Source organism: Eurosta solidaginis, chromosome 4 (assembly GCF_040869045.1).
Source record: "Eurosta solidaginis isolate ZX-2024a chromosome 4, ASM4086904v1, whole genome shotgun sequence".
Classification (NCBI taxonomy): domain Eukaryota; kingdom Metazoa; phylum Arthropoda; class Insecta; order Diptera; family Tephritidae; genus Eurosta; species Eurosta solidaginis.
Genome location: NC_090322.1, coordinates 248,648,121 through 248,675,967, shown reverse-complemented (window position 1 = coordinate 248,675,967; position 27,847 = coordinate 248,648,121). Strand labels below are relative to the sequence as shown.

The window sequence follows — 27,847 nt, the reverse complement described above, 5'->3', positions numbered from 1 at the left end:
GTTTATGGGATCCGTCCATGACCCCTTAAGGGTCATTTCGGGACTATTAGGTGATCATTTGAGGACCTTTCCGGCATCACTTCTGGATGATTTTCGGTATCCGTTCGGATCCCGTCGGAATCAATGCGGGACTTTTACGGAATCATTTGGAATTCCTTCCGGCATCATTTCTGGATGGTTTTCGGGATTTGTCCGGGATCCCGTCGGGGTTATTTCGGGACCTTTTTGGGGCTAATACGGGATCATTTGGGGATCCTCTAGAGGTCGTTTCGTGACTTTTTCTGTATTATTTCGGGATCATTTTGGAACCCTTTCGGCATAATTTCTTGATGGTTTGCCGGATCCATCAGGGTCATTTCGGGACCATTTTGGGATCATTTGGGGACCCTTCCGAGATCATTTCTGGATCCGTCCGGGGATGCCGTAGGAGCCATTTCGGGATTTTTTGTTACTTTTCCGGGATAGTTTTTGCACCCTTCCGGGATCATTCTGGATCTGTGCGGGATCCCATCTGGGTCTATTCCGGACTATTTCGGGATCATTTTGGAATCCTTCCGGAATCATTTCTGTATGGTTTTCGCGATCCATCGTGGATCCCCTCGGAGCCATTTCGGAACTTTTTCTGGAGTTAGTCGGGATAATTTAGGGACCCTTCCTGGATATTTTCTGGATGGTTTTTGAGATTCCCCCGGGAACCCGTCAGGGTCATTTCGGAACCTTTTCGGGATCATTTGGAACACCTTCAGGGATCATTTCTGTGTGGTTCTCTGGATACGTCTAGAATCGTGTCGCTCTCATTTCGGGTTTTTTTGGGACTATTCGGGGAACTTTTGGAGACCCTTTCGGGACATTTCTGGATGGTTTTCGGGATCCGTCCGCGATAGCGTTGGGGTCATTTCGTAGCTTTCTGGATAATTTCGGGATCATTTGGGATCCTATCAGGTTATCAGCTCATTTAGTTCTTTTTTTTAATCAATTACAAAAATAAAATGCATTAGACAGAAAACAAAATTTTAAACAGATAATAAGCAGGCTAACGCGAATAGCCCATATATTTAAAATTTTCCTTGCGGACGGGGCCGCGGGTAAAGGCTAGTATATATTATAAATGGCAAAGTTTGGATGTTTGGATGTTTAGATGTTTGGATGTTTGGATGTTTGTTCAGACGTTTGTCTTTGTGACTCATCACGCAAGAACGGCTGGACGGATTTATATGAAATTTGGCATGCATATAGCCAATAGTCTAGAAGGATCTACTAGCTATATATTTTTCAAAAGGGGCGTGGTCTCCGCCCCCTAGGAACAGTTATAATTTAATTATTATATTTTTTTGTCTTTGCGACTGAATCACGCCAGAACGGCTTCACGGATTTTGATGAAATTTGGGACAGAGATAATAGGCTACTGGCGAAATTTTTTTCGAACATGGAAAGGGGAAGGGGGTCCCACGACCCCTTCGAATAATTACTTTTTAACAATTTTACACATTATAACTTTACGTATACTAACCTTCACCAATATTACAAACTCAATGGGAGAAATAAGTCGAGGGCTTACAAAGTGAGCAGTGATACACCCCCCCCCCCCCCTCCTTTCCCCTCTCGTGCAAAATCTATAATTGTTATAACTCAATGTAAATTTTGTCCTAAAATCAATAATTTTTGGTATCTGGCTCATACAGATCGAGATCTAAACAATTTTGGAAAAACGATCAGTGGTACTCTCCTCCTCCCGCCATTCGCCCTCCTTCAATTGTTTTTATTAGCACGCTTTTATTAGCTTTACCTGTATGTTTCTTGTAACTCTTCATTCGCTCCAACGCGCCTGTTGCCTTATTAACATGGTTTTATAATTATCTTCACCCTATTTGTAATCCCGTTTGGGTCATATCGAGACCCTTCAGGGATCATTTCTGGATGGTTTTCGGGATCCGTCCGCGATCCCGCCGGGGTCATTTCTGGACTTTTTCGGACTATTCGGGATTATTTTGGACCCTTCCGGGATCATTTGTGTATAGTTTTCGGGATCCGTCCGGGATTCGCCGGGATTATTTTGGGACATTTTCGGGACTATTCCGGGATCATTTCGGGACTATTCGCGATCATTTGGGGACCCTTCCGGCATAATTTCTGGACGGTTTTCGGGATCCGTCCGGGATCCCGTCGGGGTCATTTCGGAACTTTTTCTCGACTAAGACGGGATCATTTGGGGAGCCTTTCGGCATTATTTCTGGATGGTTTTCGGGATCCGTCCGGGTCCCGTCGGGGTCATTTCTGGACTTTTTCTCGACTGATACGGGATCATTGAGGACCCTTTCGGCATCATTTCTGGATGGTTTTCGGGTTCCGTCGGATCCCGTCAGGGTCATTTCGGGGCCCTTTCTCGACTAATACGGGATCATTTTGGGGACCCTTCCGGCATCATTTCTCGATGGTTTTCGGGATCCGTCCGGGATCCCGTCGGGGTCATTTCGGGACTTTTTCTCGACTAATACGGGATCATTTGGGGACCTTTTCGGCATCATTTCTGTGTGGTTTTTGGGATTCGTCCGGCATCCCGTCGGGTTCATTTCGGGACTTTTTCCCGACTAATACGGGATCATTTGCGGGCCCTTTCGGCATCATTTCTAGATAGTTGTCGGGATCCGTTCGGGATCCCGTCAGGGTCTTTTAGGAACTATTAGGTGATCATTTGAGGACATTTCCGGCATCATTTCTGGATAGTTTTCGGGATCCTTTCGGGGTCCAGTCAGGGTCATTTCGGGACTTTTTCGGGATCATTTAGAGATGGCTTTCAGGATTCGTCCGGGAACCCGTCAGGGCCATTTCTGAACTTTTCCGAGACTATTTCGGGATAATTTTGGGACCTTCCCAAGATCATTTCTGGATGGATTTTGGGATCAGTCCGGGATGCCGTCAGGGTCATTTTGGTATTAGGTGATCATTTGAGGACTTTTCCGGCATCAGTTCTGGATGTTTTTCGGTATCCGATCAGGATCCCCTCGGAATCATTGCGGGACTTTTTCGGGATCATTTGGGGTCCCTCCCAAGATCATTTCTGGATGGATTTCGGGATCTGTCCGGGATCCCGTCAGGGTCATTTAGGGGTGCGTTCGAGATCCCGTCAGGGTCATTTCGGGACTTCTTCGGGACTATATTGGGATCATTTCTGGATGGTTTATGGGATCCGTCCATGACCCCTTAAGGGTCATTTCGGGACTATTAGGTGATCATTTGAGGACCTTTCCGGCATCACTTCTGGATGATTTTCGGTATCCGTTCGGGATCCCGTCGGAATCAATGCGGGACTTTTACGGAATCATTTGGAATTCCTTCCGGCATCATTTCTGGATGGTTTTCGGGATTTGTCCGGGATCCCGTCGGGGTTATTTCGGGACCTTTTTGGGGCTAATACGGGATCATTTGGGGATCCTCTAGAGGTCGTTTCGTGACTTTTTCTGTATTATTTCGGGATCATTTTGGAACCCTTTCGGCATAATTTCTTGATGGTTTGCCGGATCCATCAGGGTCATTTCGGGACCATTTTGGGATCATTTGGGGACCCTTCCGAGATCATTTCTGGATCCGTCCGGGATGCCGTAGGAGCCATTTCGGGATTTTTTGTTACTTTTCCGGGATAGTTTTTGCACCCTTCCGGGATCATTTCTGGATCTGTGCGGGATCCCATCTGGGTCTATTCCGGACTATTTCGGGATCATTTTGGAATCCTTCCGGAATCATTTCTGTATGGTTTTCGCGATCCATCGTGGATCCCCTCGGAGCCATTTCGGAACTTTTTCTGGAGTTAGTCGGGATAATTTAGGGACCCTTCCTGGATATTTTCTGGATGGTTTTTGAGATTCGCCCGGGAACCCGTCAGGGTCATTTCGGAACCTTTTCGGGATCATTTTGGAACACCTTCAGGGATCATTTCTGTGTGGTTCTCTGGATACGTCTAGAATCGTGTCGCTCTCATTTCGGGTTTTTTTGGGACTATTCGGGGAACTTTTGGAGACCCTTTCGGGACATTTCTGGATGGTTTTCGGGATCCGTCCGCGATAGCGTTGGGGTCATTTCGTAGCTTTCTGGATAATTTCGGGATCATTTGGGATCCTATCAGGTTATCAGCTCATTTAGTTCTTTTTTTTTAATCAATTACAAAAATAAAATGCATTAGACAGAAAACAAAATTTTAAACAGATAATAAGCAGGCTAACGCGAATAGCCCATATATTTAAAATTTTCCTTGCGGACGGGGCCGCGGGTAAAGGCTAGTATATATTATAAATGGCAAAGTTTGGATGTTTGGATGTTTAGATGTTTGGATGTTTGGATGTTTGTTCAGACGTTTGTCTTTGTGACTCAATCACGCAAGAACGGCTGGACGGATTTATATGAAATTTGGCATGCATATAGCCAATAGTCTAGAAGGATCTACTAGCTATATATTTTTCAAAAGGGGCGTGGTCTCCGCCCCCTAGGAACAGTTATAATTTAATTATTATATTTTTTTGTCTTTGCGACTGAATCACGCCAGAACGGCTTCACGGATTTTGATGAAATTTGGGACAGAGATAATAGGCTACTGGCGAAATTTTTTTCGAACATGGAAAGGGGGAAGGGGGTCCCACGACCCCTTCGAATAATTACTTTTTAACAATTTTTACACATTATAACTTTACGTATACTAACCTTCACCAATATTACAAACTCAATGGGAGAAATAAGTCGAGGGCTTACAAAGTGAGCAGTGATACACCCCCCCCCCCCCCTCCTTTCCCCTCTCGTGCAAAATCTATAAATTGTTATAACTCAATGTAAATTTTGTCCTAAAATCAATAATTTTTGGTATCTGGCTCATACAGATCGAGATCTAAACAATTTTGGAAAAACGATCAGTGGTACTCTCCTCCTCCCGCCATTCGCCCTCCTTCAATTGTTTTTATTAGCACGCTTTTATTAGCTTTACCTGTATGTTTCTTTGTAACTCTTCATTCGCTCCAACGCGCCTGTTGCCTTATTAACATGGTTTTATAATTATCTTCACCCTATTTGTAATCCCGTTTGGGTCATATCGAGACCCTTCAGGGATCATTTCTGGATGGTTTTCGGGATCCGTCCGCGATCCCGCCGGGGTCATTTCTGGACTTTTTCGGGACTATTCCGGGATTATTTTGGGACCCTTCCGGGATCATTTGTGTATAGTTTTCGGGATCCGTCCGGGATTCCGCCGGGATTATTTTGGGACATTTTCGGGACTATTCCGGGATCATTTCGGGACTATTTCGCGATCATTTGGGGACCCTTCCGGCATAATTTCTGGACGGTTTTCGGGATCCGTCCGGGATCCCGTCGGGGTCATTTCGGAACTTTTTCTCGACTAAGACGGGATCATTTGGGGAGCCTTTCGGCATTATTTCTGGATGGTTTTCGGGATCCGTCCGGGTCCCCTCGGGGTCATTTCTGGACTTTTTCTCGACTGATACGGGATCATTTGAGGACCCTTTCGGCATCATTTCTGGATGGTTTTCGGGTTCCGTCCGGATCCCGTCAGGGTCATTTCGGGGCCCTTTCTCGACTAATACGGGATCATTTGGGGACCCTTTCGGCATCATTTCTCGATGGTTTTCGGGATCCGTCCGGGATCCCGTCGGGGTCATTTCGGGACTTTTTCTCGACTAATACGGGATCATTTGGGGACCTTTTCGGCATCATTTCTGTGTGGTTTTCGGGATCCGTTCGGGATCCCTTCAGGGTCATTTTGGGACTTTTTCTCGACTAATACGGGTTCCTTTGAGGTACCCTCCGGCATCATTTCTAGATGGTTTTCGGGATCCATCAGGGATCCATCCGGGATCCCGACGGGGTCAATTCAGGACTTTTTCTTGACTAATACGGGATGATTTGCGGACCCTTTCGGCATTATTTCTGGATGCTTTTCGGGATCCGTCAGGAATCCCGTCGGGGTCATTTCGGGACTTTTTCGGGACTAATACGGGCTAATCGGCATCATTTCTGGATGGTTTTCGGGATCCGTACGGGATCCTGCCAGGGTCATTTCGGGACTATTTCGGGATCATTTGGGGTACCTTCCGGCATCATTTCTATATGATTTTGAGGATCCGTCCGGGATCCCGTCGGTGTTATTTCGGGACTTTTTATCGACTGGTATCGGATCATTAGGGGACCCTTTCGGCATCATTTCTGGATGGTTTTCGGGATCCGTCCGGGATGCCGTCGGGGTCATTTCGGGACTTTTTCGCGACTAATACGGGATCATTTGGGAACCCTTTCGGCATCATTTCTGGATGGTTTTCGGGATCCGTCCGGGATCCCATCAGGGTAATTTCGGGACTATTAGGGGATCATTTGTGGACCTTTCCGGCATCATTTCTGGATAATTTTCGGTATCCGTCCGGGATACCGACGAGGACATTTCGGGATCATTTGGGATACCTGCCGGCATCATTACTGAATGGTTTTTGGGATTCGTCCGGGATCCCGTCGGGGTCATTTCGGGACTTTTTCTCGACTAATACGGGATCATTTGCGGACCCTTTCGGCATCATTTCTGGATAGTTGTCGGGATCCGTTCGGTATCCCGTCACGGTCATTTCGGGACTATTAGGGGATCATTTGAGGACCTTTCCGGCATCATTTCTGGATAGTTTTCGGAACCCATTTCGGGATCCCGTCAGGGTCATTTCGGGGCTTTTTCGGGATCATTTAAGGATGGCTTTCAGGATTCGTCCGGGAACCCGTCAGGGTAATTTCTGGACTTTTCCGAGACTATTTCGGGATCATTTTGGGACCTTCCCAAGATCATTTCCGGATGGATTTCGGGATTTGTCCGGGAAGCCGTCAGGGTCATTTTGGGACTATTAGGTGATCATTTGAGGACCTTTCCGGCATCACTTCTGGATGGTTTTCGGTATCCGTTCAGGATACAGTCGGAATAATTGCGGGACTTTTTCGGGATCATTGGGGTCCCTTCCGACATCATATCTGGATGGTTTTTGGGATTCGTCCGGCATCCCGTCGGGGTCATTTCGGGACTTTTTCTCGACTAATACGGGATCATTTGCGGGCCCTTTCGGTATCATTTCTGGATAGTTGTCGGGATCCGTTCGGGATCCCGTCAGGGTCTTTTCGGAACTATTGGGAGATCATTTGAGGACCTTTCCGGCATCATTTCTGAATAGTTTTCGGGATCCTTTCCGGGTCCCATCAGGGTCATTTCGGGACTTTTTCGGCATCATTTAAGATTGGTTTTGAGGATTCGTCCGGGATCCCGTCAGGGTAATTTCTGGAATTTTCCGAGACTATTTCGGGATAATTTTGGGACCCTCCCAAGATCATTTCAGGATGGATTTCGGGATCTGTCCGGGATCCCATCAGGGTCATTTAGGGATGCGTTCGAGATACCGTCAGGGTCATTTCGGGACTATATCGGGATCATTTCTGGATGGTTTATGGGATCCGTCCATGACCCCTTAAGGGTCATTTCGGGACTATTAGGAGATCATTTGAGGACCTTTCCGGCATCACTTCTGGATGGTTTTCGGGATTTGTCCGGGATCCCGTCGGGGTTATTTCGGGACCTTTTCAGGGCTAATACGGGATCATTTGGGGATCCTCTAGGGGTCGTTTCGTGACTTTTTCTGTATTATTCGGGATCATTTTGGGACCCTTTCGGCATAATTTCTTTATGGTTTGCCGGATCCATCAGGGTTATTTCGGGACCATTTTGGGATCATTTGGGGACCCTTCCGAGATCATTTCTGGATCAGTCCGGGATGCCGTAGGAGCCATTTCGGGATTTTTTGGTACTTTTCCGGGATAGTTTTTGCACCCTTCCGGGATCATTTCTGGATCTGTGCGGGATCCCATCTGGGTCATTTCCGGACTTTTTCGGGATCATTCTGGGATCCTTCCGGAATCATTTCTGTATGGTTTTCGCGATCCGTCGTGGATCCCCTCGGAGCCATTTGGGAACTTTTTCTGGAGTATGTCGGGATAATTTAGGGACCCTTCCTGTATATTTTCTGGATGGTTTTTGAGATCCGCCCGGGAGCCCGTCAGGGTCATTTCGGAACCTTTTCGGGATCATTTTGGAACACCTTCAGGGATCATTTCTGTGTGGTTCTCTGGATACGTCTAGAATCGTGTCGCTGTCATTTCGGGTTTTTTTGGGACTATTCGGGGAACTTTTGGAGACCCTTTCGGGGCATTTCTGGATGGTTTTCGGGATCCGTCCGCTATAGCGTGGGGGTCAATTCGTAGCTTTTTCTGGATAATTTCGGGATCATTTGGGATCCTATCAGGTTATCAGCTCATTTAGTTCTTTTTTTTACTCAATTAACACCCTTTCGACATCATTTCTGGATGGTCTTCGGGATACGTACGGGATCCCGTCAGGGTCATTTCGGGACTTTTTTTCGACTAATAGGAGATTATTTGGGGACCCTTCCGTCACCATTTCTGGATGGTTTTCGGGATCCGTCCGGGATCGTTTCGGGACCATTAGGGGATCATTTGAAGACATTTCCGGCATCATTTCTGCATAGTTTTCGAGATCCGTCGGGGATCTCGACGGGGTCATTTCGGGACTATTTCGGGATCATTTGGGGTACCTAACGGGATCATATCTGAATGGTTTTCGGTATCCGTCCGGGATCCCGTCGGGATCATTTCCGGACTTTTCGGGATCATTTGGGGTCCCTTCCGGCTTCATTTCTGGATGGTTTTCGGGATCCGTCCGGGATCCCGTCGGGGTCATTTCGGGACTGTTTCTCTACAAATACGGGATTATTTGGGGACCCTTTCGGTATCACTTCTGAATGGTTTTCGGGATCCGTCCGGGATCCGCCCGGGACTATTAAGGGATCATTGGAGGACCTTTCCGGCATCGTTTCTGCATAGTTTCCGGGATCCGTCGGGGATCTCGATGGGGTCATTTCGGGATCATTTGGGGTACCTACCGGGATCACACCTGTATGGTTTTCGGTATCCGTCCGGGATCCCGTTGGGATCATTTCGGACTTTTTCGGGATCATTTGGGGTCCCTTCCGGCATCATTTCTGAATGGTTTTCGGGATACCTTCGGGATCCCAGCAGGGTAATTTCGGGACTATTAGGGGATCATTTGGGAACCTTTCCGGCATCATTTCTGGATAGTTTTCGCGATCCGTTCGGGATCCGTCTGGGTCATTTCGGGATCATTTGGGGTACCCTACGGGATCTGGATGGTTTTCGGGATTCGTCCGAGATCCCATCGGGGTCATTTCGGGATCATTTGGGGTATGTTCCGGCATCATTTCTAGATGGTTTTCGGGATCCGTCCGGGATCTCGTCGGGGTCATATCGGGACGATTTCGGGATAATTTGGGGTATTTTCCGGCATCACTTCTGTATGGTTTTCGGTATCCGTCCGGGATCCCGTCGGGGTCTTTTCGGGACTATTTCGGGATCATTTGGGGACCTTTCCGGCATCATTTCTGGATGGTTTTCGGGATCCGTCCGGGATCCCATCAGGGTAATTTCGGGACTATTAGCGGATCATTTGGGGATCCGTCCGGGATCGCGTCGTGGTTATTCCGGGACTTTTTCGGGACTATTTCGGGATCATTTGGGGACCTTTCCGGCATCATTTCTGGATAGTTTTCGGGATCCGTCGGGGTCATTTCGGGACTTTTTCGGGACTATTTCGGTATCGTTTGGGGACCTTTCCGGCATCATTTCTGGATGATTTTCGGGATCCGTCGGGGATCCCGTCGGGGTCATTTCGGGACTTTTTCGTGACTATTTCGGGATCATTTGGGGTATTTTCCGGCATAATTTCTGTATGGTTTTCGGGATCAGTCAGGAATCCCGTCGTGGTCATTTCGGTACTTTTTCTCGACTAATACGGGATCATTAGTGGACCCTTTCGGTATCATTTCTGGATGGTTTTCGGGATCCAGTCAGGGTCAATTCGGGACTATAAGGGTATCATTTGGGGTATTTTCTGGATAATTTTGGGATCCTTTGGGGATCCTATCAGGTGATCAGCTCATTTAGTTCTTTTTTTTTACTCAATTACAAAAATATAATGCATTAGACAGAAAAAAAATTTTAAACAGATAACTTGATAAGCAGGCTAACGTGAATAGCCCCTATATTTCATTTTCTCCTTGTGGACGGGTCCGCGGGTAAATGCTAGTATTTTTATAAATGTTGAACCAAACGAAGTTTTTTGAAAATATTGCGCCATAAGTAAAAAAGTAATTTCTCGTTGTTTCGAAGTTAGCCCCCAAAACTTAGGCGTGAGATTTCGAGGCTCAAATCTGAACCTTTCGCAAGTTTTTTTTTTTTTTTTTTGAGATTATTACTGAATTTATTTATTATGCGTTTGAAAAATTATGACTTACAGACCAATAAAACCAACATTACATTATCATATAACAAAAACTAAGAAAGTAGGAATGTGAAGCGAATCCCCTTTTTCTATTTCAATTGTATATGTTTTTTCGAAAATGAGATCTTCGAAAATATTCAAACTTTGTAATTATGTTTTGAAGACTCATCGAAAAGCGAATAAAGATTTTTTCAAAAGTTTGATCTTCGAAAAATTTGGAGCTTAAAACTTTTTTTTTGAATGCTATCTTCGAAAAAAGAGGAAATGACTACATGCATAGTGAAACCTTTTAGTATTTTTGTATTCTGTAGAGGAGAATAAAATGAAGTTGGAGGATTGCACTATGAAGTCAGATCTATTGTGCCCTTCTTTTATTATTAATTTATAGCTTCTCCAACCCAATTGTCAACCTCACCTACCCGTGCCGAACCCTCTTTCTTTAACAGCCGAGGCTCTGGCGATCCCAAGTTCCTCGTGGATCTTAGGGGTGGTAGGGCGGTAGTTATTCCTTTATTTCCGGATTAGTTACGCCATTCGTCCTAAAATTGTTTGTACTTTCTAGTTGAATTTAATTAATATTTTGTATCTCCTCACATAGCAAATAACGAACATCCCGAGGTCATACAATCCGTCAGCTGGAAACAGGATGGTACAACTTTAGCTACTAGTTGTAAAGATAAAAACGTACGCATAATAGATCCACGCGCAGGCGATGCGCCCATACAAATGGTTGCCGAATCACATCAAAGCATTAAAGATTCGCGTGTTGTATGGCTAGGCAATCAGACACGCATTCTAACAACTGGTTTCGATGCAGCGCGTTTGCGTCAAGTAATCATACGTGATTTGCGTAATTTTACGGTGCCAGAAAAAACTTTGGAATTGGATTGCTCCACGGGCATATTAATGCCACTCTTCGATCCGGATACAAATATGTTATTCCTTGCTGGCAAAGGAGATACTACTATAAATTATTTAGAAGTAAGTGATAAGGATCCCTATTTGACTGAAGGTCTACGTCATACAGGCGAGCAAACAAAAGGTGCTTGTTTGGTGCCAAAACGTGCGCTCAAAGTTATGGAAGGTGAAGTGAATCGAGTGCTACAGTTAACCTCTAATATGGTTATACCGATTATGTATCAGGTGCCACGTAAGGTAACGGTTTTGCAATTGATGAATGGCTAGTATGATATTAAATTTAAAATTTTCTTTCTCTCTCTCTCTTGCAGACTTATCGCGATTTTCACAGCGATCTCTATCCCGAAACTGTTGGCTATAAAACTGAGCTAAGCGCTAGTGAATGGTTTAATGGCGTGAATTTGCCAGTACCAAAAATGAGCTTGGATCCTGCAAAGCGTGAATTAGGCGATACACCAATCATTGTAAGTGAATGAAAACTAAAAAAATTTAGTGCAATATATTTACTACATTCGTCAACTCGATTTTCCTCGAAACATATACATACATATTCACACATTCTATGTGTGTCCCATATTCGTACTCATTTCATTTTCTTGTCTCATTTCTAATCTCTGTTTCTTTTTCTAAACAATGTTAACCTGTAATGAAATATTCAACCACCACAATTCAAAAAAAACAAAACCTTGATGGACACACCAACACCTTTATAGGTACATCGTGGTAATTTGAATGATTTAATTAAAAACATTGAAAATAAAAAAGTATCAAAGAAAAAGTCACCCCTTAAATCGCCAAGTACAAATGCTACGGTGTCGACAAATGTGTTGCAACAACAACACCAACAACGTAATAGCAATGGCAATAATCATTTCTCAATGAAAACAAATATAGAAAATGCTGGTGGCGACATACGTAAATTGCACGAAAAAACAAATCAAGTCGTTGGTGGCACTAAATCGGACTTAATACCCAAATTCGATAATAAATATAAAACCGATTCGGAGAAAGATGCCAAAGAGACAGAATTAATGCGCCGCTTTAGTCGCGAGTCGCCAGCTGATGATTCAACTGGTAGTAGTGAGGATGCTTCGAATGCAACAGCAACTGATTTATCATCACCGCAACAGCAACAGCGTGACCGTGAAGGGAGTTGTGGTAGTATTGGTAGCGGCGGCATAACCTCACCTCCACGCCCAATGCCACGTACATCACGCAACAATTCATTGGGTGATACCGTGTGCTCGGCACAAGCAGCAAGCAGCGTTGGTGGGGACGAGGTTATGCCACGTCCACGTCCGCGCACCACTGCAGCTTCGGCTTATAAGGTGTGCGCAAGGGTTTATCGGGTATAAGTCTAGCTTAGTATATAGAGGTGTCTATATTAGATTCGCCAGATTGAAGTGCTGCTGGGAATAAGAAACAAACGCGACAAAATTTAGATTGTTGTTGAAAATCTTTTCAAAAACCAGCGCAACGTTTTTTTTGCCCTGTTACAGTAAACATTTTTTTATACTCAGTGTGCTTTGGTTGGTTGTACAGGTATAAAGGAATCGTGATAGATATAGACTTCCATATATCAAAATCATCAAAATCGAAAAAAATTTTATTCAGCCATGTCCGTCCGTCCGTTAACACGATAACTTGAGTAAATATTGAGATATCTTCACCAAATTTAGTACACGAGCTTATCAGGACCCAAAGTAGATTGTTATTGAAAATAAACGAAATCGGATGATAACCACGCCCAAACCTGAATATTTAGTAAATAATACACCCAGGATGTTGAAATTTGACATGTGGACTGATATTGAGACTCTTGATAAAAATTTGATAAAATTTTTTAAAATGGGCGTGGCACCGCCCGCTTGTGGTAAAATCAATTTTACAAATATTATTAATCAAAAATCACAAATCGTTAAACCTATCGGAACAAATTCGGCAGAGAGGTTGCCTTTACTATAAGGAATGCTTTGAAGATAAATTAACGAAATCGGTTAAGGACCGCGCCCAATTTTATATAAAAGATTTTTAAAAGGGTCGTGGACGAATAAAATAAGCTATATCTTTGCAAGAAAGAGCTTCATATCAATGGTATTTCATTTCCCAAGTGGATTTATAATAATAAATAGGAAAAACTACAAATTTTAAAAAATGGGCATGGTACCGCCCCTATTATGACTAAGCAATTTTCTATGTTTCGGGAGCCATAACTCGAAGAAAAATTAACGGATCGTAATAAAATTGGGTACACAAATTTTCCCTATAGCAGGAAATATTTCTAGAAAAAAAGGACGAGATGGGTTAGAGACCATGCCCACTTTTATATAAAAGATTTTTAAAAGGGTCGTAGACTAGAATAATAAGCTATAACTTAGCAAAAAATAGTTTTAAATCAATGATATTTCAATTATCAAGTTTTATTGTAAGAGGAAATGGGGAGACATTTTTTTTAAACGGGCTGTGCCACGTGTTATGTAGAAAAGTAATTTATCTGATATTAAATGTACAATTGATGCTCACGCTGAGTATATAATGTTCGGTTACACTCGAACTTAGACACCTTTACTTGTTTTGACTTCACTTTCTAATAGCAAGAAGTCAAATGTCGAGAAACGGTACATATTTATAAAACAATTTTATTGAAGCCTAGTTTGGTTTTTGAAAAATAAAAGGGAGTAAAATATAATTTCGAAATTTGGACGAATATTTTCAAAATCTTTTCGAAATTTCAAACTTCTTCGAAATTGCTTTGCATAGTTTTCGTAACACAATTTATGAAAGTTTTTCGACTTATGTTCGATTTTTAAGTACGACTTTAAACTTCAGTTAAAGTTGACTAGAATTTAACCCTGTCACATCGGCCGCTTAAGCTGAGTTGAGCTGCAAATTTTAATCACCCTTATCGCGAGTTTTATTTTCACCCGAAAATATTCACAGTTTTTGTTCACCCTATCGCAGAGGGTGGCGAAAAAATGTTTCGTGTTCGAAAAAGATTTCACCTTATCGGCAACTCTTTGTTCGGGCGAAATGAACACCCAAATTTGTTCACTTATATTTTACAGGCGAACAAAACAAAATTTAAGTAATTTTTTGTTTTGAAATTTGATACTCTTATAATTATATCTGTGACAATTTGAAAAAACAACCTAATTCGAGTTAGGATAAAAGTGATATTCTGGCTTCATAACAGAAATCCGTTACAGATCTCGCTGTGTTACTTACTCATAGCCCTAGCGCCAAATGGCTGCTACAAAATATAGGAAATTACAATGGTGAATTGTGGCTAGCTTTTCAGATAAAGGTCTATGTATCGCCATTATCCTAACTCGAACTAGGTTGTTTTTTCAAATTGCCACAGATATGTTCTTTTATTATTAGAAATAAATCAATAAATAATGCACAATCGGAAGCTGAGTGGAAGAAGTGAAATTCCTGTATTGCTGTAAATTCTATTTTTTATGACAACGTATCAGTTGGCCAAGTTATCCATTGTGGACAAAGCAACGGTTCCAAAATGTTGAGCACCTCACTGAAACAAGATTGGCTAAGACCCACTTCATGGTCCTTTCCGACGCCTTTTCCCTATGCGAAAAAACGAAGTCATGTACACAATTTTACAATTAGTGGAACTCCAAATTTTTGCTTCAATGGTGGCAAGGAGTGGTAAGAATAACTAGCAAATATTAGAATGCCGACTTGTTTAGCCTGTAATATTGGCGAAAACTAATTGAAAAAAATTAACTTGTTATTCAAAAGTGCTGACAATAGTAATTTTTAGCTTACAGTGAATCATTTAGCTCCAAAGGGTTAGAACTTTCCCTTAATTGCCTCCGAACCGCTTTCACATTTACATATCTATATTCTCCTCACGCTCAATCAATACCAACCTAAGTGCAATACTAAACATTATTTTATTCATTTTTTATTTTTATTTTTGTTGTATTTTAAGGAAATATATGCTTGGTTACAAAATTTACACAATTGTAAGTAAATTATTTGTTCACTGCCAATTCGCAATAGAGCATCAGCTGTTTCGAAGTGAACTTTTGTTCGCCCGAAATTGCCGATAGGCGTAAAAAGTTCATCCGAACAAAAGAAGTGAAGGCGAATACTTTTCCGCGTGAACTTCGCGATAAGGGTGAATGTTATCGAACAAGGTTAAAATCTAGTCATCTTTAACTGGAGTTTAAACTCGCACTATCGAACTATCGAACACAATTATAAGAACAAATTTCACAAATTTTCCAATTCCCGAATTTTCTAACTTTTTTGAAAACGTTTTAGAAATAAATTTGCATTTTTTTTGCCTAATACAGTTTTTTAGAGTTTTTTCTACAATAAGCGAAATTAAAGAAGAGGTTTCGAAATGTTCGTGAAGATTTTTAAACACGAAATATTCAAATTTTTTAAAATGTTTTTTAAATTAGCTGGTATAGTTTTCGTTACATCATTTATTAAAGCATTTTATAAAACGTTTGTAAAAATGTAAAAAAAAGAATAAAATTGATGTAGTTAAGAGTTAAATCGACGGAAGAGTGGAATACCATCTGTTCTTAGCCGTATCTAAAAATATTTTTGAAAAACGTTTTATTGCCGAATTTTAAAACGCTCTCTCTCCCATATTCCATTTTTGGAACTTAACTTTCTTAAAACTGTTCAGCTCATTTAAATGTGCACTTCAATCTGTATCGAGGAAATTGTAGGCTAAAGCTCTTCATTCGATTTTATTACTTTCTGTATTTTTCTTGTTTGGTTTTTTTTTACACTTTTCGTTGTGCTATTGTATTGTTTTTGTCACAAATCCTTTGTTTTTGTCGTTGTTGTGCTTTTCGTCATTCGCACCAGCGTTGGTTTTTGTCAGATTCATTGTTTTGATCTTTTCTTAAACATTTACGTTTTTACGTCTTATTTGCTTTACTTCGTCTTGAACTTGTCTTATTCTACTTTCTCTTCCTTCCTCATTTGAGCATTACAACTCATTCTACGCGTAAAACATACTAAATATGTACATGTATACAATGCATATAATACAAATTTGTACTTATTTTTTATATTCACCGTTCTTAGCCGCGACTGGGACCAAAGCCATTCTCAAGCAATTCCGGCGATGTTTCATTCGATAAAGTGTTTGCTGTGCCAGTGGCGCCCGGCTCACAAGAAAATATTCATCACATCTCTACGATGGGAGCGACAGTTGATAATGGTGGTGATGGTTTTGTACAGCCCGCGCCAGCTGCGCCAGTCGCTTCCACAGCTGCCACAACACAAAATAAACCAGATTTAATAGTGGAAATTGAAATTAAAAGTAAGTGGTTGATTTGTTATTATTTCAGCCACAGCGGAAATATTTAAATAATCATATTTTATTTAATCGGCATATTCGTTTAATTGCACGTCGCTAATAATTATGTTTAAAGTAAATAATATTATTATTTGCAGAACCAAATGCTGGTAATGCCAACGAGAGTAACATACAGAAAACTTTGTCGACATCTGAACGTCGCAAGGTAAGATTAAAAAATGTAGTAAACACATTCTTCAAGAAGTTACTTAATATACAGCTCTAATATATGTATATGTATATTTTTTCAAAATTATTAAATTAATCTGCGCAATTTATCTATGTAAAACTAACCACTTAACTAACTTAATAACACATTCTCTATGCTCTTACCTAATTAAATTTTCGCTTCAATTGCTAACCATATTTCGGCAACAAACACTCACTCACAAACCACACAACAGTCCTCGGCTGATGCTGATGAATCGCCTGACAAGGTTATTTTTTCAAAACTTTTTTGAATTTAACATATACCTTTTTTCAAATTATGTATAACCCACTCATAATTAGCGTGTTTACCCATTTATATAATGTCGTTTCTACTTGACGAGCCTTTTACTATGAACGTGAAGCTAGCGCAGCACCTTCGGCGTATCAAAAAATCAAGAGGTCCGGTATTTTGGCGCTAATTAGTGCGAAGAGAAACACATTTTCGCGTTTTTCTAAGTGCTTTTTTAGGATGCTTCACTAAGTTCACGTGAAGTTAAGAAGCACTTTCATAAAAACTGACTTATACTACATTGATCGAAATGCGACTTAGCTGCTTTTTTGTCGGGTATAAGGCGCTAATTAGTTGCGTAAATATAAATTTTGTCGCTCTTTTTTTTAGTGTTTTTTTGTGGGTGCTTCTTTAAGGTCACGTGAAGTTAGCGAAGCACCCTCGGAAAAACTGACTTATACTACATTGATCGAAAAGCGACTTAGCTTGTGTTTTGTCGCGTTTAAGTCGCTAATTAGTTGCGAAAAGATAAATTAAATCACAAGTGCAAGAGAGTCATTTTCAGGTCTTCTTTTAATCGCGAAAGGGATGGTGCTAATATTTTGTTCGAGTCGTTTTGTAATGAATTTGTAATCACTGTACATTTTGTTATTGCATATATCGCAAGCATAGGAGGGAGTCAGTTTCGAGTCTTCTTTTAATCACGGAAATGCTGAGTCGAAAAAGACTCAGTATAGTGTTTTATGTTAAAAACCATCTTAATATTGGATGTGCAAGATTTCTAAAAAGAAAAATATTTAAATTAAAAGTAATTATACAAATGGTTGAAACATGTCTATTCTGGGTGGGCTATGTGTATGAATTTGGGTACACATATATGTAAAAAACAGTGTTGTGCAATACATTAATTTTTTATTTTTTTTTATTAAACTAAACCGATTTTACAGTATATATCATTAGGGTGGGCACAAGAAATCAATTTTGGATTTTCCGCTGGGGCACCCACATAAAATATGCCAATAGATTAGAAAATGATACATACAAAGTTTCAGGCCAATCCGATAATGTTAACACGTGCCTCATTGAGGTCAAAGTTAGGAAAAACAGCGATTTTTCAGAAAAAAATTTTTGTGTTTCGTCAGTAAAAGTGAAATCATTTATGCTGACTCGTACACAATTCGATAGATAATTTTATTTGTATTGATTTTGATCTTAATAATATTTTTATGAAACGGTTATTTTTAGCAGTATTGAGCATTTATCAGATCAGGTCATAGTGGATATCCCAAATTTTTAATTTCCATGTAAACGTCTATGGACATTACAATATTCAATGGTATACGAGTCAAGTTCCTGGCATATATGGTTTCACTTTTACCGACGAAACACTAAAATTTTTTCTGAAAAATCGCTGTTTTTCCTAACTTTGACGTCAATGAGGCACCTTTTAACATTATCGGATTGGCCTGAAACTTTGCAATAATAATTTTCTGATCTATTAGCATATTTTAGCAGGATGCCCCGAAAGATAGAACAAAAATTAAAATTCACCATAAACCTTGTAACCACCCTAATATAACATTCGTGTATTGCACAAGGCTATAAACAGATTTATGATGCCTAATTGATTTTCCTGCGTTTACATTTAATTTAGATATTCGAACAAACGCACTCAGAATCCTCAGAAAACTCTACCGAAGGCGATGATAAACCAGATGCAGAGCTGCGCCGTTTCTCTGCTGCAAGAAGTAGTATTGCTGAGAGACGCCGGTTATATGAATCCCGTTCAAAGAGTCAAGTAGAAGAAAAGTCACAGTCGCCAGTGCCATTGTAAGACTTTGAACTACTTGAAACGATTTTTTTTTAAATGTAATTTGAATTTTTAGGCGCCGTGAGCTTTCTAAAATCGAACCATTGAAACCACAACAACAAGCCTCTCTAGCCACTCCCACTGTGGATGTCAAACGTATTTCAGCACCTGAAGGTAAGCTATTAGAAGAACGACGTCGTAACATTACTACAGTGGATGGTAGTAGCGTCGCTGCTATTAAGAAGTCAGCGACTGAGGCCGCAATCACCACCACACATAAACGCACCTCAACTGTTTTTGGCAAAGTTTCGAAATTCCGTCATTTGAAAGGCACTACCGGACACAAATCTACACATATTGAAAATTTGCGTAATCTAAGTCGCCAAATACCTGGTGAATGTAATGGTTTCCATGCCAATCATGAACGTGTTGCAGTGCCACTTTCGGGTCCTGGAGGCAAAATTGCCATTTTCGAGTTGAGCCGTCCAGGTCGTTTACCGGATGGTGTTATACCATCATTGGTGAATGGTAGTAATATTATGGATTTCCAATGGGATCCTTTTGATTCTGCACGCTTAGCCGTGGCTTGTGATGATGGTATTGTTAAGTTATGGCGCATACCAGAAGATGGACTAAACGAGCCAACAAATACGCCAGAACGTGAACTTATCGCACATTTGGATAAGATTTATTTTATACGATTTCATCCCTTGGCTGAAGATGTTCTTTTGACAGCCAGTTACGATATGACTGTGAAATTGTGGGATTTACGTACTTTAGAAGAAAAAGTATTACTCACAGGTCATACAGACCAAATATTCGATTTGGCTTGGAGTCCTTGTGGAAGGTTTGCGGCAACAGTGTGCAAGGATGGTAAATTGCGTGTTTACAATCCACGCAAGTCAGAGACACCAATTCGTGAAGGAAACGGACCAATAGGGACACGTGGTGCTCGCATCACTTGGGCATTGGAGGGCCAATATATAGTATGCACTGGTTTTGACAAGTAAGTGATTGCTAATATGTGCGTGAATAGAGATATCACGTTTATTTTTATTTCAGGGTCTCTGAACGTCAAATAAGCGTATACAATGCACAAAAACTAAATGCGGCACTAAATACAGCAAGTCTGGATGTTTCACCATCAATATTGATACCTTATTATGATGAAGATAGTTCGACTTTGTTTGTGACGGGAAAAGGTGATTCCACCATTTATTGTTATGAAATAACAGATGAGGAACCATATATTTGCCCGTTATCACATCACCGTTGCACATCACTGCATCAGGGTTTGAGTTTTCTCACAAAAAATCATTGTGATGTAGCAAGTGTTGAGTTTTCCAAAGCGTATAGGTTGACCAACACAACTATTGAGCCATTAAGCTTCACTGTGCCACGTATTAAGGTGTGTTTAATTCAAACAATATTTAACTTATATTTTAAAATAAAGAAATATATATCAATTTAGAGCGAACTATTTCAAGACGATCTCTTTCCACCAACGCGCATCACGTGGAAGCCCACATTATCGGCAGATGAATGGTTTGCATGTAATGATAGAAAACCAACCAAAATAAGTCTGCAGCCGGACGGTATGGATGCTTGTAAGTATATTTTAAATTTTTCTTGAAATGTATGCATTAAGATTTTTATTTTTATTAAAGTATCCTCAATCCAACAAGTTGCACCCGCCAAGAAGACAGAGCATGCGGGCAATGGTAGCAGCAACGCGATGACACGAGCAGAATTTGAGAAGAACAAGCAAAAAGAGGTAAGTAAAAATGAGAGTAAACTTTGGTAAAAATTGTCTTCTATTGTAATGGGGAAAGTCAGAAGTGGAATAGTATAATGTGTTATCATTTGACTGCTCAACTTGTATGCATGAGATGATAGGTCGGCTCGTATATTGTGTGCGGGAAAAGGAGATTCATAAAATCTATTTCCACTGGGTACCTTTTCTATAATAATACTGCAAAAAAAGCGCCTCCTAAGGGATTTTATTACATAACTTAAACTCAATATGCAGCAATGCTTAATACAACCCTGCCGCATTATATGTTCAACTTTCAAAAGCTTCTTGTGTATCTTGTACGGCCTTTAAAGCTTATTGGGCTATTATTCGCATTGCTTTCAATTTACCTTTAATGGCATTCAATCCGAGTTTGTTTATTTTGCAGTGTCCTAGATATGTAATCGTTCTCGTTAGGAAAAATGGTACTGAAAACGTCACAACGCCGGTTGTCTCTATTCGGAAGAAATTCCATAAGTCTAAGTATATATATGTAGACTCATATTCCAAAGTAATAGTTTTTTGACCATTCGCAGATATAAATTAATTGGACTCAAATTAAGCTTTGGAAAAGAATCAATTTGCAATATGTCTACAAAAAAAACAAAATGGGGGTCAAAAGCTCCGAAAATACACGGGAAAAAATAAGTACTTGGTTCGGTTTACCTTCGAGGAAATTTAGGCCGAGCTTTTCTGAATTGCGTTGAGCTCCTTTTGAGTTTTTCCTACAATTTGGCGGGAAGGGAACTACATGTTTTGCAAGCAGATACATTTTCACTGATTAGCTTTTCATTGCAGAAATATACTAGGGGTGTTTGAAAACCCAATGCCTAGGCGACCCCGCATAGAAAAGCATTTTTTTCTTGTTGAAAAAACTTCTAAATATTTGCGATTATGATGTTGCTTTGCCCGCCACCTTCAGTGTTGTAGGCGGAGCACACTACCATAACATCACGGCGGGGCCTGAAAATACATCAATAAAAGGAAAAAAGGATTAGAAAAAAACTTCGCTCAAAATCAGTCATCATCATTCAAACTAGTTTTTATACCATCTTTCAAGGCAGTTGCTTAGGATGATTTTCTTGCTGATTCAGGGCTCCGAAAAGACTTCACATCTAAGGGAAATGCTTTGAAAAATTAGAGTTTCATGACTGCTAACGGCGTCTTTTTCATACCGTTTGTGTAGGTGGGGGGTTCTGTTTCCAAAAAACATACTTACGGAAGTGCATCTCCAATGTTTCACCTCTTCATTTCAGATTCAAAAGTCAGTAAGCGACCGCCTCGAATATAATACCAAATTAGAGCAAGACGATATGGAAGGTGTGGACGAAAACGAATGGCAAGAAGATTAAATGCAATCGTTTATAGAAAAATGAAAATAAAACAAAAAAGCACGTGTTGCGAAAAATTGTCTTGTTCGTATGAGGTGAATGCGACCGCCGCCAGTTGGCTATTTAGCGCTGGCTTATTAGCACTATGTAACTTGTAAGTGAATGGGTGTTAGCAAAGGTCGACATTTCATAATTTTTATATACAATCATACATACACACGTAGATATTTAAAAAAATAAGAGAGAAAACATTTTTTGCTACAATTAAAAATTACAACATCTTTTTTTTTATAACAGTACACAGTCACACATCAAACATTCAAAGCATTAATGCAAACATACATACATATATATATAAGGAACAATTATACAAAAGGAATAACCAGTAATAGCAATAAACTAAATACTAAATGAAGAAACATTTCCAGGGAAATTTTTTTTGAAATATTTTGAGAAAAAATCAAACAAAAAAAGGTACATATACAACATAAAGACTGCATAAAAATGCATTTTAGTTAGTTTGCGAATATTATAATCTTTCTTTGTGACTTTTAAACTTTCTTTATTTATAAACATACAAACAAACAAGCAAGCATATACATATATACATTTATAACTAATGTAACTATTATTTGGTGTTTCCGTCTTGAAAAATCGGGCAAATATTGGAATCGTTTATTTTCGGGTTGGATGATGATTTGGATAAAAAATTGTTCATCAGGTTGTACGAAACTCTTTATGAAGCACCAAGAATCGTTTTTCCAGTAAATGAAAGTGCTTAAGTTTACGAAAGTACCTGCCCTTGTCGGCCTTACCTCACGATTTATCAATGCACACGAATCAAGGCAACGTTTGGCCAGCGTCCAATACTCGCTTATCTTTGTCTCAATTGATGATGTTAGTGAACACATCTTGGTGGGATTGGAGGGCTATCTAAAACCTTTTGCATTCTAAAGGGCACGACACCAGGTTACTTCGCATTTGGTTACCACCACGAAGGACCTGTCCCAAGCTCTGTATGATTATCTGATCCCCGTGGTACCAGATAAAATAGGTTACAGCTAAATCGCTTAATCGTGTATACTACACTGTTTATCCTTTGGACTACTAACAGACTATATTCTTTTACGTCACCGCTTTTGAAAATTGTCGTAAGAGGGAGATAACTATGTGTTTGGGCTTAAAACAATTTTGTCACACAATACAATTTTTCACCCAATTTTACAGTCCAATTCTTAAATTAACGTTTTTAAATTATATGATATATTCCTTACTTTCTTAGTAGTCTTATCTACACATATACCTCACGAAGCGCGTTATTTTTATTTCGTGTATACAAGAAAGAAGAAGATACAGAAGCTGGGCGTTTCGAGAAGTCGTTAGTCTACTAAGAATTGATAGCAAGAGGTCATCAAAGCCACCACAGTAGACCCCACGTTGGGCGCCATTTTTTTATGGTGCACAAATTTTTTTGAAGGTACAAAGTTGAGCGTTTTTGAAAAGTATTATTATGAATCAACAGTGACAGGAGATTGCATTCGAACTTGACCCAAAAAGTGAAGATATTTGGGTATAAAGCATCTTTTCTTAGCCAAATTCATACATTTCAAAAATATCGATTCCCACCATTGAGCGGTTTGTAGATGGAATAATCCTGTTTTTTTTTTTTAAATATTTATTTATTATACTCGAAATTTGCCAAAAAATTAAAACAAAATTCTAACACGAACTAGTAAATTTTTGTGAGTATGCGTTTTCGCATTCCACATGCTAATTTTATAATGGTTTATAAAAGCAACAAATTAACTAACTTAAAACTTGCGTTTATAATTGTTTGTACTACATCTATTTTTGTGAACTTTGACTAATGTTAAAAATGTATTTTGGGAATTTTCTTGTATATCGATTTTTTGGAATTTAGAAATGTGTTAGCTACTACACAATTGCCATATAAAAATTATTTTTGATTATATACAAATATTTAACTAACAATATTATAATTAAATTTATATTTTTTAATATGTATGTATATATAATAATGCATATGTATGTATATATAATAATACATATGTATATACGTGTATGTGTAGTACTTTTAGTAAAACAAGCATGTATTCTTTCCCAAATACTTGCTTACAAACATGTTTGCAATCATTTGATAAAGGCATACAAATAAATTTATGATGTAAACTTTATTCAACAATCATACATACACCTGTGAGTGGAAAATTACCGGTCAAACTGAATTAGATTTTTTTTTTCAATAAAACCAAAATTTTATGAATTTAATAAAAAGAACTAAGCAAATGCCGAAAACATTTTCAAAAAAAAATTGGAAAGTTTGATTGTATTTAAAAACCTTCATATAAATTTGAAAATTTTTACTTAGATTTTTAGGAAACTCTTCGCGAATGCTGTTTTTAGTCCAACAAAGTAAAAAATACGTGAATTAATCAAAAATTTTGAATATACTAGTTTTTGAAGTCTCGAAATTCCCAATGATTTCTGACTGTTTTTTTTCGAATGAATTTTGAGAATCAATTTGAAAAAGTTTGAAAAAAACTAGTTTTAAGTTTCAAAATTCACCTTGATTTTAGAGTTTTTTTTACCAAGTGTTTAAAATTTTTTTCCATTCGTAGTTTTAGGCAATATATAACCGTTCTCCCTTCTGGTCGGCCATGATATATTGCTTGAAGTTTCTGCACATAATAAAATAAAATAACAATCTCAGAGCAAACGAAAAAAAAACGAAGTTAAATGTTCAAACTTATTATTGTTTGAGAAAAAAAAGTATGTGTGTAGTTGAGAAATTTTAAATATTTTTCATTGCGGAAAAACGTTAATAATGTCACAACTTGCCTTGACGTGGTAAGTGTTCTTATCATGAGGTCTCCTATCCGCCGTGTGTGCTATGATTTTATCAAATTTTATATAGGAAACCATGGAAAAATTCAAATTTTACATGCATGCGACACTACTGTAAATTGCCCATATATAAATTTAATTTTTTTTTGGTGGTTTTTTTTTGTTAAAAATGTTGGTAAATTCTCGAGCTCGAGGTTATGGAATAAAATCTGAAACACGTCGAAAAATATTTGTCGAAAATTATTGAGAATTTTGACAGTCTTCAAAATTTTACTTTGTTAGACGAAAATTGGTTGGACTAGAAATCTGAATACTGAAAAAGTTTCCTAAATCTTTAAATAAGGCCTAGTAAATTTGAGTAAATATTTGTAAATACTTCGAATTGTCTTGTTTCTTCGAAAACGTTTTCGAAATCGAAACGAAAAAAAATTCATAAAATTCTAAATAAAGATTTGGACATTTTAATAAATGTGTTTAAACACATCGAATTTTCGAAAAGGTTTTAGAAATCTGTATACATAAAATGTCTTAAAACTGTTTAAATAAAAACACTAAGGACTCATTCACTCTATGCAAGTTCCTCACGGACCGGCCAGTTCAACCTAACCTATTTAAATATAGGAAAATTTTCATGCAAATTTGTAAAAGCTGGTAGAATTTTTTAGTTTCTTCAAAAACGTTTTTGAAATTCGACCCGATAGATTTGATTAAATTTTAAATTAAGTTTGGGACAATTCAATAAATGCTTTTAAATTTGTTTCGTTTATCTCCGAAAACGTTTTGGAAGTTGGTTTACATAATTCTTGTTATACAATTTATTATAATCTTTTTTTTTTAAACTAACGAAAATAAAATAAAAATCTTGCAAATTACTTTTGCTGCTATTATTTTGCTCTCAGGTGTATATAAAGGTTGCTCAAAAGCTATGAAATTTAAAAAAATCTAACATACAATGCTAGATTTTTTTTTATTTTACAACTACTGTCAGTGTAGTGTTAACTATTATAATAAAATATTTTACTTTGTTCTTTATACTTTAATTTTAAAATATTTTTTTAATTGAGTTGTATTTTGAAAATGAAAATTTTTATATACTTCAAAAAAAGAAAATTCTAATTAGTTTACAAATATTAAAAACATCAAATCAATATTAATAAATTAAAAAACAAAAATATTTTATTGTTTGGTCAACTACCAAAGACATTTTGGCGATCCTACCAACGATCCTACAATTATGAACTTTTAAACCTAGTTAAATAAATCAAAGAAAAACTGTCGAAAATTTTTAATAAATGGCGCTATTGAAATTCTTGGGCATGTAATATAACTGTGCTTGTGTTCCTTATACATTTGTGGACGGAAAGCAGTGCAAGTAATAAGAATGCTTAGAACCTTTAAATGTTTACGAATTCAAGAAAAAGTTCAACATTCTGTGCAAATTTCATATAACAGTCGCTGTAAATTGTATATACGAAACATAAAAACTAAAAAAAAAAATTTGTCTACGATTTGTTAATTAACAAAGAACGCTAAAAGTGTTTGAGTTTAATTAGTGTAATTTACAAAAAAAAAAAAAATCGAAATTTCTTTACATATTTATGTTTCAAAAACCAGCATTTACAACATAAAACACTTAAAAGCAACAACCACGCCACAACAACAAGAGCTACTACAACAATTTTTAATGTTGTTGTTGTTATTAATATATTTGGTAGTTGACTAAATAATATAATATTTTTATTTAAAAAAAATTTATTAATGTTGTGACGAATATTACCATCTCTAAGCTGTTACTAAGTAAACATTAAAGCAAGCTACATAAACGCATTAATCATCATTTACCCACATACATACAAGGCAACGAAAAGATAATTCACATACAGATGTAGTCATCGGTCGAGGTAGTACTCACATATACAAGCGCATATGGCTATGCGAGAGGCTATAAACGTGTATCTGTAGTTTAAAGCTGGTAGTGTATAGCTGGTAACCAAGTAAAAAATTCTAGGAGAAGAAACGTCCAGACATTTGGGCAGAGAGTATAAAAACAGCACAAGCTGAGTAGTCAGCAATCAGTTTGATTTAAACACGCTATCAGTTGCGAAGTGAAGTTTAATTGTGAAGTATAGTTGTACTACTCCCAACCTTGTCTAATAAAGACCATTTTGCAATACAGAATATTGGAGTGATTTATTCAACAGCTTAGCGATTCGAACGTTAGCAGAAGGCTGGAAATAAGCAGCAGAATTTCCCGAAATTCGTTTATAAACTAATTAGAATTTTCTTTTTTTGAAGTATGTATTTAAAAATTTTCATTTCCAAAATACAACTCAATTAAACAAATATTTAAAAACTAAAGTATAAAGAGCAAAGTATAATATTTTATTATAATAGTTAACACTATAGTGAGTACCTTAATTATGATTTTGATGATGAATATTATAATTAATATTATTATGATAAAGCTGATGTGACATTTTTTCTCTCTTTAATATATTTATGATTATTAAGATTTATTATTATATGTAAATTTTAAACTTATATAAAGGATAAATAAACAAACAAAATAATAGGTGAAACAAATAAGCCGCTGATAAAGCGTATACTTTGCTCTCTAGTCTTCGAATGATGAAATTTAGAAATTTAAAAACATTCCCCTTGCTCACTTTATACAAATATATGTATAACAATGTATTACAAAATACATTTTTTTGGGGTATTGGAGAGTGAGTTATAAGTAAAAATGTTATTTCTCCAAATTAGCCTCCAAAGCATAAATATTAGCTTCCGCAGTATGAAATCAAGTTGTAATTTCTACACTTCAGACAAAAATTGATGATAATCCTTTTTAACCCCTAGAGATGACTCTAGGGTGGCTTTCCGTAATTCGATATCGATCAAGAACGAGTATAAAATAATCGTTTTCGCTTTCCGTAACACAAATTGTCGACG

General features: G+C 38.4%; 1 protein-coding gene across 5 annotated transcripts in view; it reads left to right on the top strand.

The window, feature by feature from the left end:
• pod1 (coronin pod1) overlaps positions 1-27,481 on the top strand; it is a 95,130-nt gene extending 67,649 nt beyond the window's left edge. Inside the window, exons 3-15 of one of the 5 annotated variants that reach the window (XR_010953196.1) lie at positions 10,995-11,551; positions 11,626-11,778; positions 12,028-12,642; positions 16,385-16,622; positions 16,757-16,824; positions 17,063-17,095; positions 18,752-18,927; positions 18,984-19,913; positions 19,970-20,315; positions 20,379-20,514; positions 20,575-20,681; positions 21,956-22,184; positions 22,328-27,481. Coding sequence is in view for 4 of the 5 variants with exons in the window: in XM_067785549.1 (XP_067641650.1) it covers positions 10,995-11,551; positions 11,626-11,778; positions 12,028-12,642; positions 16,385-16,622; positions 16,757-16,824; positions 17,063-17,095; positions 18,752-18,927; positions 18,984-19,913; positions 19,970-20,315; positions 20,379-20,514; positions 20,575-20,681; positions 21,956-22,051 (3,455 nt within the window). In the remaining variant the exon portion in view is untranslated. Of the gene's footprint in view, positions 1-10,994; positions 11,552-11,625; positions 11,779-12,027; positions 12,643-16,384; positions 16,623-16,756; positions 16,825-17,062; positions 17,096-18,751; positions 18,928-18,983; positions 19,914-19,969; positions 20,316-20,378; positions 20,515-20,574; positions 20,682-21,955 lie in introns of all 5 variants that reach the window. The other 4 variants (XM_067785549.1, XM_067785550.1, XM_067785552.1 and 1 more) reach the window with 4 other exon arrangements.
• Positions 27,482-27,847: the final 366 nt, after the last annotated feature.